This window comes from Lathyrus oleraceus, chromosome 7 (assembly GCF_024323335.1).
Source record: "Lathyrus oleraceus cultivar Zhongwan6 chromosome 7, CAAS_Psat_ZW6_1.0, whole genome shotgun sequence".
NCBI classification, from domain to species: domain Eukaryota; kingdom Viridiplantae; phylum Streptophyta; class Magnoliopsida; order Fabales; family Fabaceae; genus Lathyrus; species Lathyrus oleraceus.
In genome coordinates this window covers 278,610,154-278,624,908 of record NC_066585.1, presented here as the reverse complement: position 1 = coordinate 278,624,908, position 14,755 = coordinate 278,610,154, and the positions used below count along the sequence as shown (strand labels likewise).

Here is a 14,755-nt window from a genome sequence, read left to right as displayed (position 1 = left end):
GTATGAAATTGCATGAGTAGTTGTTTGGTTACATTCGTCAAAATTGCATTTTTTTTTATTATGACTAAGATCAAATTGTCCATTATTCTTCAAAATGGTGAGGTAATTACTTTGAATCAACTTGATTATGATTTCTCAAAATAAGAGAATCAATAATCCCCTACGACAGAAATAGACTATGTTACCAAAATTTGAAAATGACATTCAATAATATGGATATTTTTTTAAAAAGTTGAAACTATTATGTTCGTCTATTCTAATTTTAAAAAATTGAAAAATGATCTATCCATTTTTTTAAGAGAAGTTACACAACACATTTATTTGAACCGCAAGTTTGTGTGTTTGGGGTGCCGGGGTTTGAACATAAAAGGCCAAAATAATTTCTCAAATGTGAGTAACATCCAAAGTAATTCCATATTAAAAGAAAAATCAAAAGTAACTCCTATAACTCCCCAGGCTTCAGGGTTCACTAGTTAGAAAATGGAAAACTAGCAAAAACCTCTCTTGCAGAGCAGTATTCTACCTACCATGATCAACATTCCATAAACTGATTCCTATGAAAGTTGATTTGAAAGGAATCAGACAAGAGGGGAAAAGACCATAAATTTAAAATAAAAAAATGATACTACAATGAATGCATTTGATGTATAAATTCAATTTGTATCCTGATTGCAACTATCCTTAGTCTTTCTGCATATCATGCTTGTAGTTTCTTTATTCTTCTCTCTTGCCAAGAAGGTTGAAACAGAAGGCATCAGAGCAGAAGCCAGCAAAGCAATCTTTTCTCTTACAGCTACATAAATGAGAAATTTCTTTTTTTACAGCAAAAAATAAACATTTGCCACCATATCCTTGCAGGTAGAAAAATAACTCTACAAGCCAGCATCTGATGTCCAATCACATCCTGTCAAAGCAAATCATTACACCTGAAATGAAGATAAACAAATATAAGAATCTTGCACTTAAGTTATCATTAAACCTGAAATGAAGATAAATATAACAAAATTTGCACATAAGTTATTTCTAGCAATGTCCTCCCTCGATTGTGAAGTATTAGTGATGAAATTAGTATGAGTCACACCAGCATCACATTGTTAGTAGTAAGTCATAATCAATGGCAATATCTCCTATTCACTGAAAAACTAACATAACTAATATAACCATGCTTACAATTTGTCTATCAAATGCACATTTTTAACTACAATCTATTATTGTAATGATAATAAAACATTTGATGAGCTTGATAAAAAAAAACTATGAGATATCAGATCATAATAATAAATCCTTTTCAAAAAATAAATCATAATAGGAAATGACAACACATACCTCACTCAAGGGTTAGAGAGAAACACGATTAGATCACTCCTCTGCACGTTCAATTGCGGCATTGGATTCAATGCGAGACAATGCATTAATTTTCACATGTGGACAGATTGGAGCATCCCTTCCACGACAAACATGGCACTTAAACCCAATAAGTTGACTAGCATTCTCTTCGGTGAGACCAAAAGCATCCCCATGAAACCAATCTGCAAAATAGCATGGGATGTTCAAAAAATCTAGTACTTGTTCAAAAGGCTTAGTTATCTTACAACTAAAGAAACAGCTCTAATGCTTATACAACATATTTCATGTAGTATACTGACATTTAAAATAGTTACTTGTAACATAAAATAGCTTTTCCATTCCCCGTCCACTTACTAGAACAAAAGGAAGAAATATCAACATGAAGGAAGAAAAGTAGTTACCTCCACATTTTTCACAAGCAATATAATTTGAAGTAGATTCATCTCCACAACAAAGGCGGCATTTAGGATAATCAAAGGAACCAGAAATAACAGCGGGGATAGTACGCTTTTTCGCTTCAAAAAGCATTACTCGTTCATCATTTGGCTTTCTAGAAAACCAAAGACCGTTAAGCCAGTAACTGCTAAAATGTTCTGATCTCTTCTCACGTGCAATAGTTACTTCCCACGTCTTGCGTTGACCAGTAGTTTTCTTGGACTTTTGAGAGGTTGCCTTCTTGGATTTACCGTGCTTTCCTTTTTTACGCCCTACATTCTTTTTACTCTGCATTCCTTTTTTATATCCTCCAATCATTTGATTGCGCGAATACATGGATTTGACTTTTCTAGTAGAACGACGAAGAGGTACAACCGATTGGATCTTATTGTTTTGAGATATCACCTTCCGCACCTTACTTGATGCCTTTTTATTGCCTTTAACGTTCGCTGATTTACAGACCAATGGATCACTTTTACAATTCTGTGATTGAATCTTCGGCAGTTTTGTGCCAACTTTCCTTCCATTAGTATTAGTCTCTACTTGCAACCCATCCTGGCATCTGTGACATGAATATGTGCATTCAGTAGTTGTGCCGCCAGATTTCTTGACATGCCTCTTGTGAAAATATCCTACAAATCATATAATGACAAGTCAGAAATCAAAGTGCAAATACTTTTCATGAAAAATAGCCAACTTTCAAAGATGAAGTGGCATAAAACAAATACCAAACTAACCAAAACATATCAACACATACATACACAAACTACTTCTCTAGTTAAAGAAGCTAAGAGAGAACTTCTCAGCACAATCGTCACCAGACAATGAAAGAATCATGGATTGGCATCTAAGTTGCAGATATCCTTAAGAGTACACTCAGAACTGGATATTAAACACCAAAGAAATAGATATTAATATAATTATTTGTTTCAACATCTTAAAAAGACTTGGGGGTTGGGTAGCTCAGCTAATTTGAGCTAAAGCTTGAAGGAGTTGGAGGAACCGGGTTTAAACCCGAATGACAGAAAAAAATACTAACCTAACAATGAATTATTAACTTTTTGCCTATCTAAAATAACATCATATAAAGAACACTTTGGTCATATCATTAGCCGATGTGGGATCTTAACAATATTAATAGCAATAACAACAACAAACCTATTATATACTAGAATTTGGCTTCATTTTTACATAAATGAATTATATTTTAACAAAACATTTTTAGATAAATGATACAAAACTCAATATTAGCTCATTAAGCTCAAGTTACTCTTGAGCTGAGACAAATAAGACAAACTTGGACCAACAAATGAACTTGTTTTCATAATGAATAGAGCATGACCCCGGCATGGATCACACTCATCTCAGCCCATTTCCAATCTTGATTTCAGTTGAATAAAACCTACAATTTTGAATAATTTAAAAAAAAAATACTTGAAAGTTGAAAAGAGTAACTTAGTATGTGGGAAGGGAGGGAGGGAGTAATTGAACCAATCTTAGTGAAATTTATTTTGTTTTTACTTTTTAAGACTATGTATGACCAAGAAAGGTGGTGCTTGTTGTATATAAGACAAATCGAATCACTAACCTTGAAGTTACACAATATAACATAGAAAAGGTTTCATAAACAGGTTAGACAAATTGACAGGAAAACATAGTGATGCTGTCCATGTGGTAGAAGATATAAATGACAATTTCAGATTTAGTGAGATACAAGTTATAGGCTAAAAATGGAATAATAGAAGAATAACAAATAGTTATGAGACAAAATAAACAATTCACTGGCTGAAAATCGAAATTGATGAGGAAGAAGAAAAACATGGATATAAATAAGACAATAACACACCTTTGCAATAAATGCAACTCACAGCTTCCCTGCCAATTTAAGAAGGAAAAAGTTATAAGTATCAAATTAAGTAATTAATAATAATAAGGCAAAAATATCTGAGCACTAAACATATATAATGATAAACTGAGAATTTATTAAGAGGGGAAAGAAGTACAAGAAAGGATGAAATTCAATTCTCGGGTAACTCTGAATGTATTAAAGAATCATGGTTAGAACCATAACTAATTATTCAGTCCACAGGAGAAATGGATATCATTAAAATCAATGAAGATATGAGTAGCCCCTCAAACCCTAATACAAACAAAACATTGATGTTGGCAGGATATAATAGGCCACATATCTACGTAATAAATGCCTGCAGGGGTTCGCCCATGTAGGGTTAAATAAAAAAATAAAAAAGCTAGTTTGAATTATTAAGTATCAAGTCAACCCCAGCTTGTAATATGAAGTATCAAATCAATCCATTAAGTCTTAACTGTTCTACTGCCTTACACAATCAATCTTCAAACTATCCTAACAATTATAACCCTTAAGCAGTCCAACAGCATACTGGTTTATATGCATAACATTAATTAAAAGCTGATGTTAGAAGAACAAGAATATACCATCTTCATTATACACATGCAGGTAATATATGCTAAAATGGAAATATTAGATTAATCATAAAATGAGTTTTAATATTAATTCTAGGTGAGTCAAAAACAAACAAAAAAATACTAGGAAATCTACTTCACAGTTATATATTTCTTACAGACCACTAGTATCCAAGATTGAACTATGGTTCAAATATCAGAATTGGAATGACATTTGGTAAAAGAAGATTTGGCTACTAAAGAAAGGAATCTCGTCATAAACTAAGAAAATATGAATCTAATCCTCAACTAAATTAAGACAAAAACCACCATGAACAAGATGAAATACTAAAATAGAAAATCCTCAAAACATGTCCAGATAATTGAATACTGCAAATACCTGATTGGAACATCTCTTTTGCAATGCTCACACTGATGACAAACAGATCTTTCCATTCTAGAAAACAAATATGAAAACCCCCTTTGTTGAGGAGCCCTCTTTACTCTATCAATCCCAATAATTTTTCCATGTTTCTTATTATTGGACCTGCGGACGATTCTTTTTTCCTCAAAATTCTTTACAAGACGTAAAGGAACATAAGACTCGTTCAGCCAATACTTCTTCCTCTCACTTTCGGGTTCCTCCACCAATAAAGAACCGTGTTTAGTAATAATATCCGGAATAGCCCTCCTCTTCCCAAAATCTAGAAGGTATTTCACAGATTGTCCATCTGGCAACTTCCTACGCACAATTGCTTTTTTGAATAGCTTGGATGATTTTCTAGATTCCTTGTCCAGCACATATAGAGGATGGTTATTCTCAATATCATGCCACCTTATGTTTGAGTAGAGTTCTCTAACCTGAAAATGTGGAATAGTTTATCTTGGATTACAGGCGCTAGATATTCCATTAATGAGAATAGAAAGCTACTCATTGTGAATAAACATTGAATAGAAAGCTTCTAACATGTGCATATGCATTCATCATTCCAATATATTTACATATACCACTAGATTTTCCATGATCATTCTGGATTTATAAGGTTAACTGTGAAACTCACTTGACTTCATATGATTTCCAACAGTTATTCATGTTCATTTTGGGATCCTATTCTAATTGAATATAGCACGCTCTTCTCTTTTTTTTCACAATCATTTGGATACAGCAAAAACAACCTTTCTTTTGTAAAAACCAGTTTTTAAATCTAAACAATCCTCATTCCTCAATAATAATAGTCGAACTTGAACTGTGACTTCCTTTGGATATATAGGAAATCCCTTTGGTCAAAAACAATGAATAATAAAATGAAAAAACACATTACAAGCAGTATTATATTGAAACTTGCAACATTTTGCAACAAAAAAATATATATGACAACTGATTGACTAATAATATACCAAGCATCATTTGGGCCAGCATTCCCATCTCTTTACTCATGTACATAAATACAATAAGAAACAACAGTTGCCATAATAGAAAATGCAAGATTGAAATAAAAAGGGTTTTGCTAACTTGTGCCCTAAGGGCAATTGGTAATTAACTCAAAAAGGAATTAAAAGACAAGTTTTGAGTCTAAAACAAAAATCCTTAAACTCTCACAATATTGAATACACAATTTCAAAGATTATATTTCTAGATTTGGTTTCTTAACATAGCATTTGCCAATAAATAAATAAATATAGCAGAAAAGGCATGTTAATATTTGCTCCTAAAAGAGTTAATGTCTTTACATTGTAATTGCCATTGAAATTCTGATTTTAACACAAGTAATTTTAATAGAAAAGTTATGAACTTTTCAGATTTCATGTTTAAAGTACAAAAATATGCAGTGTCTCCAATAATCAACCAACAATAAAAAACTGCATATGAGAGGGCATCAATAACACCAGGAGCACAGGTAAAGTCAGATGCCAAGAGCAATCAGCAAGTAATAAAATCATACCTGTAAAGCCAGCTGATCAACACTTGTTGACATCTCAACAGCAGCTCGCCAGGCAACACATCTACTTCTCTTGGCAAAGTCTGAATTTTCAGGATATAAAATACCTGGTATCTTTGTAAACCCAGCTGCAGAATTTCAAACTTCCAAATAAATTCAAAATGATTATTAAGATGAATAACACAACCACCACCAGTGATATACTAAAGAGAACAATTTGCAAACCTTGTCTAGCAGCCTTGGTAACAAAGGAGCGAGGCAGGACCTTGCAATTAAACAACTTTCGAGAAAGCCTACCACCTCTCCACCAATACATTCCCAAACCACCGGTAGTCTTTGAAGATGAACTGGATTCAATATCTGAATGTCTGGCTCTTTTCTTTCCAATACCGTGCTTTGAGGATGTGCGTGATGAACCCACCACAATATGAGTAGCTGATCCCATAGTAACCACAGAATCCACATGTTTTAACCAATCGGCTGAAAGTGCTTGATGTCTCAAATTGGATTCCAACTGCATAATTCAAAATTACAATTGGACATTAAAATAAGATTAGGCCCTGTTTAACTAATATGATAGAATGGATATGATAAGAGAGTTGGATATAAGAGGGGCATGATAAAGATAGGATAAGCTTTGATCCTATCTTATGAGTGTACCTTAAACGTTGGAATCTTTGGCACAATCAAAGATCAAATCTCAACCATGCACGCACTCACATGCAACGATAAAACTATATTTCAATTTTTTTTTAAATTGTTTTTTTTCATTTCCTTTTTACTGAATTTCCACTAATTCTGAATAGCAAAAAAGAACTTAGAAATGAGCTGACAATTATGCCAAACGAGTTATCATGAGATAATCATACTATTGATGTCTTAAAAAAAAAGAGGGAGAGTATATCCTTACAAGAAGCAATAATCGTTTAACAGAAAGAAGATCAGATGTCTTCAAAAGATCCTCATGCCAAAGATTAGTTTGATGCAGATTCAACCATGGACCCGATAAAAGGCCACGCAATCGAACCTCAAGAGAGAAAATTTGACATATTATCTCTCTAAGATGTCCATTCTGGATCTTGGGTTGAGGCCCAACTGAAGTACTTGTAGACACTTCATAAAGTGGTTTCACCGCAGAAAGGTATATGCAATCTCTGTCATCATTTGCAACCTTGCAAGAAAAGCACCATCCGCATTTTTCCTTGTGGGCAGCTGCATTCAGGTTTTGAATACTTGGCCAACAAAAATTGGTGGACTTCTTAATGATGGACTTTGATTGGTCTGAAATTATTTCTTCTTCAGTCACTATAATATTTTTATTGATCTTTTCAGATAACTTACACATCAACTCCTGTGCAACTGATGAGGCCATCCTTGCAAAGCTGTAATAGTTTATGTAGTCAGTCCCATAAGGTGCTTGTGATGTATCCTTATTGCCCATATAGGGGGTACTGCTAACACCTATGGATCTTAACTTAATATTATGTTCCCCGTCTAGTCTGGAAGATGCCAAAGAACAGTCACCAACAGGAAAGTCTTTTTCTGGTATTCTTGATTGATTTAAGGATTCATCCGATCTATTGGAATCGTATAGCCTGTGCATCTGAATACTCTCAATGCCAGATCTCATCTGTGCTGTATCAGCTGATCCTTCCGAGGCAATACAAGGACTTTCTATTGTTGAGTCAATAGTTGAATTTTTCTCCAACTTTTTCTGATCATCAACTAGATTTTTGTCCATAAATGTTACTGAAGAAGTAAAAGGTGCTAAAGATGTGGACGTAGAATAATATTTAGCCGTCATTTGCATGTTCTTGAATGAACTTTGATTAAAGACTGCCAAATTACTAGCCCCTGCATTTAAGTCAGCCGGAATATCCCAATTCTTGTAGATAGCCATTAATAAGTCTCCATATAAAGTATCCACGGATTTTAGAACTTCAATCACAACAGGTATATCATTTACATGGTAGTAATTGAACAAGGACCTCGCATCTGATGACTTTGAACTGCAAATGTTTAAACAGGAAAATAAAATTAATACATCTAAAATTATAAGTAAATATAAATATGTTAGACAAAGCAGAGAGGTTAGCTGATGCTTTCAACATGTGACGTGCTTTATATTTTTCACATTGACAAGAACACATTTTTCACATTTTTCATAGGCCACTTCCCATATTTTTGTCACTTATCAATAACACTTCGCTAGCTAAGAGCAGAAAACTAGAGATGAACAAACTATGACACAAATTTATTCAGAAAAAAAGGTATAGCTACACTTACACTAACAGGTAACCACAACTATCAAAATAAAGACAGCCGTGAGGATCCATCCCCAACAAGTCTGCTCCTCGGAGTGACCTTCGTGATTTCATCGATGCCTGGTGTTTGCCAATAGCACACTCAGGGCAATACCAGTCACCTTCAGGCAGATTGTTACTTGCAATCCCGACACACCTTGAGTGGTATGCAGCAGGGCAACCATCACAACATATTAAATTTCCATCCATCTTGCAAAGGCAACATTCATCACTGTTCAAGTCAGTTGTGTCATCTACCATCTCCTCAGTCAAGGAAGAGCCTCCAGAAACATCCATTACAGCTTTCTTTTTCTTGCTAGTGTCAAAATAAATATTCTGATCAATACCCATGCCAGTCTCTGTTACCAAGGACCTTCTGTTAAGCTCTGACCTTATGGTGTCTGCTTCAATCATATCATCACACAGGTACTGAAGAATCTCAAGCTTCAAAATGACAGGTTGTTTGTAGTAATCAGTTACCAATATTGAGAGGTTAGCATCAAAACTAGTTTTATATTGTGAACTGTGAATCAGAAGGTACTCGGCCAAGAACATGGGCCATGTGACAATGTCCAAGAAATCCCAGTTAAGATTCCTGCATTGAAGGAAAAGTATAAAAATGGAGAACATATTATTGGCATGGTAAAATGAAAAATTAAAATAAAATGTACCTCAGGCAAATAGATGCAGATTGGCAACCCTCAGTGGAAAGGAATTCCAAATGCTTTCTCAGAGTAAGCAAAATAGAAACATGAATGCTATCGAATAATACACTAGGGATTTCAGACTTAAGTGCAGCTACAAAATGTTCCAGCTCAAATGGACTCAAAAACAACAAGGTACTGAATGATCTTAAACAAGAATAAACAGAAAAAAATTCAACAACAGGAATGCCATCTAAATTCAAATTTTCGGATGAAGGGGGTAATTGCAGCTTCGGAATAGGAACATTGCACTGTTCATATTTCTCATTTTCAGGTATCAAAGGTTTTTCTTCTGCTACACTGGTTTCCAAGGACGACAAAGGATCGTCAGTAACCTGCTCTGATACTGGAGTTGAAACTAGCTTTCTAGCGGATGTCCGGCGAGAACTCCTCCTCAAAGCCGTGTCCGGGGTAGCCTTTATATTATCCGACACTTTTCTTCTCTTCCTCTGACTACTTCCTTGTTTGCATGGACTTCCAGGATCCGATTGGTATTCGTTAACTGCGACAACACCAGCTTCGAGGGAAACAGAACCATCAACTTCCTTTTCCTCCAATTTGATAGCATCAGAGGCACAATTCAAATTATCACGAACACCATCCACTTCCATAGACCTACACTTAACATCCGCCTCTTGTTCTCGCAGCTGTCCCATCTCACAATCTACCTCAAAATATCCATTTCCATCAGCACAACCCTGAGCTTCCTTAAATTCTTCACACACACCAACGTTCAAATCAAAATTACATTCCCGCCGCAAAAATTCCTCTCCCAAATTCACACCCTCCTTGTCATTCGCATTCACATCCACATCCAAGTTCAAATCAATACCATCTCTTCTATTCAAATCACCCTCATTGTTAAACGGCGATTCACACACATCATTCAAATCGATATCCTCATTCAAATTAAGCCCAGAATTCAAATCAATATCATCTTTAACAAAAATTCCATTAGTATCATTATTATTATTATTAATATCAGAAACAGCCTCGTTCAAATTCAAAATCTGATCAACACCAAAGCCATTTTCATTTCCTAGTTTTCCCACACTCCCACTAGTTCCATTCACACTAACGCTAAGATTCCCTTCATTCCCGCTAAATTCACTACCCGCCACCAAACTATCAGTAACATTACCTGAAGACGATGTCGCTCCGCCGCTCCGCTCAAGCATCCGTCGTTTCTTAGGTTTCCGACCGACCCGAGCCTTAACTTTAGGAAGCTCCGGTTGAATTTCCAAGAGCGGAGCAACTTCGGAAATTTCCATCTCGTCATAATGACCGTCTTCGAAAAGGATCCTCAAAAAACCCGAGGAAGAGTCACAAGATTTCACAGTTCCGGACACAATCCCAAGCCCTTTCACCTCTTTGTGAATGGTTTTTCCGATGAATTCCATCTTCGGAGATACAACGACACTGTGATCGTAACAGCGGTGGTTGATCCAATGAAGAGGAATTGAGAGGGAAAATAATTTAAATAAAAAAAAAAAGAAGAATCGAAGGTAAGAAGAGAGAAAGTGAGAGAAGAGAAAAACCCTCCCTGGAGCAGAAAAAAAAGTGAGAAAATGAGAAATGAAGAGGAAGGAAATGGAAACGGGAAATGTAGAGAGAGAAAAAGAATGCGGAAGTTGGGCACGAAATCCAAATGCTACTTCTCTCTTTCTCTCTCTAGAGTCGAAGTGGGTCAAACAGACCTAAGTAGTGTGTGCTGAGAAGTTTTAAACATTTTTTTTATTACGAAAAAAATGAAAAAGAGACGGTAGTTTACAGTGAGATAGACAGAATATAGTCTTTGGCGGATCACATAATGGTTAATAAGTATCAAGAGATATCGAATATAAAATATTTTACCATAATAATGTAACCAGGGTAGAGTGTTAGCTCGAGGGTAAAAACTTTACATCATGAAATTATTAAACTTTAAATTAAATTTAAAATAATTGCTATATTATTTTATTAATTTTCACATTTCCTAATATAAATGATATAAATAATGAAAAATATTTTAAAAAAATTAATGGAATTTTACATTTTAGGGTAGACTTTAACTATTTTAAAATATTTATTTATGTTAGAATATTTTATAACAATTTATGTATAATATAATATATATTAGACCCGATATATATTCACTTAATCTTTTTAACAAACATATTATTATTTTATTATTTATAAAAAAAATTGAAATCCTTGTATTTGTCTTCTAAAGCATTCTATAAATATAATATTAAATAAATAATATTATTTTTATTTTTATTTATTTAGGTATGTAGGTAGTAAAATGACTATTAATTTTATATTAATTAATAGTTTTAATATTAAAATTAATTAATTTTTATTTTTAACTTACTACTATTCATTGAACCTTTCTTTAATCTTAATCTTGTTATAATTCCATTAAAATATTATTATCACTAAATTTTGAAGTTTATTATTTAATATTATAATTTCATTTTTGTGGTATTTCCATTTTAATACTCTATTCAAATTTTTATTTTGACTAACATTTGAATTATCATTTATAAGTATTAAATAACTAATCATTTTATTTTTATTTACCATAAATTCTTATATATATATATATATATATATATATATATATATATATATATATATATATAGATATATATATATATATATATATATATATATATATATATATATATAATTAAAGAAAGATATATTTTTTAAAATTTTCTAATTATAATAAAAAATGTCAATTTCCATCCAAAAAAATATTTAAATTTCCACTTTAAAAAATATTAAGATAAAATATTAATTTATATTAAAAATAATTATTATTATATATATAAAGTAAGTATTCTTTCTTTTTGTTCGATATCATTTAAAAGTTAGTCAATAGGTATTAATTTGTATATTTAAAAAAGAAGTATTTACCAAATTTAAATTATTATTTAATGATTTACCAAAAATTAAATGAATATATAACAAAAAATATAAGTTAACAAATTTGTATAAAAATTTATTTAAAATATTTTAATAATTACTATTTTATTATATATAAATTTTATAGTTAACTAATATATTTTGATGATAATGCTGATCATTTTCATTTTCAAAATCAAAGTTTTTCCTCTAGCAAAATGACATCATATGTTATGTTACACATGATATATATAGTTGGAACATATATTTTTATGTTTAAAAAATAATACTTAATATGTAAGTTAATAAAATCTATTTTGTTTTTTATTTCTAAAAATATTTAAAATTTAATATTAATCTTAATTTTAAAATAATTAATTCAAATTAAATATGTATAAATTAATGTTTTTACGGGTGGAATAAAGATACTTCCTCGTAGTCTTTAATCTTTAATATAAAAAATACATATTTATTTATTTAAATATTTTAACTAATAATTATACAAAATATCATCCGAAGAGATGAGAATTTGAACCAATCACATCTTTTTTATTCATCTTTAAAGAACAAATTCATGTCATTAATCTATTTAATAAAAATAAATAAATATAGTTTAGTACTAAAGACGAAAGTAGTGATTATATATTATTGTAATAATATTAAAAAATTGTAAAATATTAAATATAGTTTTTGGATGATAAAGTTTGACCTATCGCATATTATTTATTCAAAATGAATTTAAATCATTAAACTATTTAATGTAATTTAATTTTTTATATAGAAAATAAAGCGGAAGTAGTGAATTATATACAAAAGGTTGAGTGTAATTTGATTTCTTAAATAAAATATTTATTCAAAATATATGGAAAAAGAGTAATATAATTTTCTGAGAATTACATAAAAAAAATTATAAACAATATTCTTATATAGAGAGAGATTATGTATTAATAAAAATATATATAAAATAGTAAAAATGAACATATAAATGACAGCACAGTGCTATGAGAGAGATATAGTGAGAAAGAAAGTGGAAACAATCACACATAAAATATAAAATATAATAAAATCTAGCACATTTTATTTTTAGAAAATGGTGAGAATAAGTAGAAACTATTGAAGCTTTCAGTATTGTTTAAAGGAAAAAGAAAAAAGAAAAATGATTCAACATGGGCAACTCAACATGTAGCTATAGAAAAGAGACCAGAGAGAATTTGAACATTAGTAAAGATGAAATCTGCAAAATAATTGAAACCATGAATATATAGTTAGTTGGAGTTAGTTACTATAGTTAGTTGGAGTTGTAAGCTATAACTTGTAACTGACTGTTCAAGCAATATACAATTTATGTTGAATCAAAACTTCATCTTTCTAGTTTTTTGTTAGTCTTTTATCATCATGAAGAATTTCATAATGCTATCAGAGCTATATGTTCATCGTAATTTGTGGCGTTGCTGCAAATGTTGTTAATCTTCCTGTTGCAAATCCTTCACAAATTTTTAGTAATGTTTATTACATCCATACATCTAATAGTCCTTCTTTTGTTACAATTAAATTAATCCTTAATTATTCCAATTATCATGCTTGGCCTTGATCTATGTGACTAGCACTTGAAAGTAAAAACAAGTTTGATTTTGTTGATGGATCCATTATAATTCCTACTGAATTTGATCCAAATTTCAAAGTCTAGAATGTTAAAAATATTTTTGATAATTCAAGAATTATAACCGATTAATTTGGGGGTGTAACCGGTTGCAAGACGGCCATAGTCACTTCTGAGCTGAAAAAATAAAGAAAATATTATAGTCGTAACTGGTTAACGTTTGCACGTAACTGATTATCACCGTAAGGAGAATTAATTTTGTGTCAACTGTAATCATTATAGGTTTAGTGTAATCGATTACAAGCCCGAGTTTTATATTTTTTTTATGTAATTGTATGTATTGTATCTCAACCACTTTTGTATTGTTTGTATAAATACCTTGGAGGCATCTCGTATTTTTTAATGAAAATATTATCTCCCTCAATTATCTCTCTCTCAATTCCCTCTTTCCCTCTCCACGCTCTAATTTTCTCCATTATTCATTAATCTTGTGGTTCCAAATTCCAGCATTTGGTATTAGAGTCTGGTTCTGATCTACAAACACCTAGTGTGCAACATGAATTTTGTCTCCAATAAAAGAATCTCTGCAAACCTACACATCTTTGATGCGAAGGATTATGACAAATGGTGCAAACAAATGAAAGTGTTGTCTGGCTACCAAAGTGTTCTTGAAGTGATCAAGAACGGGGTGAATTCTCTTGTCGAAGGTGCAACAGATGAACAGCGAGCAACGCACAAGGAAGAGAAGAAGAAAGATTTCAAGGCGCTGTTTTTTATTCATCAATGTGTGGATGGTGACAATTTTGAGAAAGTTGGTGATTGTGAATCGTCAAAGCAAGTGTGGGAAATCTTATATAAGGTATACATAGGGGCTGACAAGGCGAAGGTGGTGAGGTTACTGTGAGTGTAACTTCCGTTATATGTGTTTTGTATGATGTCAAAACTATGATACTTTAGTGTTAATGTATATTGGATGGTATCCTCTAATTCTCTATGTGCACCTTAGCATTATGAAGCATAATAGTATTTGGAAACAACTTGGAAAAGGTCTCATGCATCAAACACGCATGAAAAATCATTTTTTGTGAAAAGATTGCATTACAGGTCGGCACATGC

At 32.0% G+C, this 14,755-nt stretch overlaps 1 protein-coding gene across 1 annotated transcript; it reads right to left on the bottom strand.

Annotated features, from left to right (window-relative positions):
* Window positions 1-356: 356 nt before the first annotated feature.
* On the bottom strand, window positions 357-10,844 carry LOC127100386 (DDT domain-containing protein PTM). The gene is made up of 10 exons (XM_051037534.1): window positions 9,118-10,844; window positions 8,430-9,041; window positions 7,054-8,152; window positions 6,369-6,657; window positions 6,147-6,271; window positions 4,604-5,064; window positions 3,629-3,657; window positions 1,749-2,414; window positions 1,327-1,529; window positions 357-926 (listed from the first exon to the last, which is right to left on the bottom strand). The coding sequence occupies exons 1-9, from the start codon at window positions 10,548-10,550 to the stop codon at window positions 1,360-1,362; spliced, it is 4,884 nt and encodes a 1,627-aa protein (XP_050893491.1). The 5' UTR covers window positions 10,551-10,844; the 3' UTR covers window positions 357-926; window positions 1,327-1,359.
* Between the last annotated feature and the right edge of the window lie 3,911 nt (window positions 10,845-14,755).

Excerpts from the sequence above, each read along its gene's own strand:
- LOC127100386 (XM_051037534.1), bottom strand. The coding sequence starts at position 10,550 with ATGGAATTCATCGGAAAAACCATTCACAAAGAGGTGAAAGGGCTTGGG. Across the intron at positions 8,153-8,429 it reads AGTTGTGGTTACCTGTTAGT|TTCAAAGTCATCAGATGCGA; the intron begins GTAAGTGTAGCT and ends AAACATTTGCAG. Across the intron at positions 6,272-6,368 it reads TACCAAGGCTGCTAGACAAG|CTGGGTTTACAAAGATACCA; the intron begins GTTTGCAAATTG and ends GAAATTCTGCAG.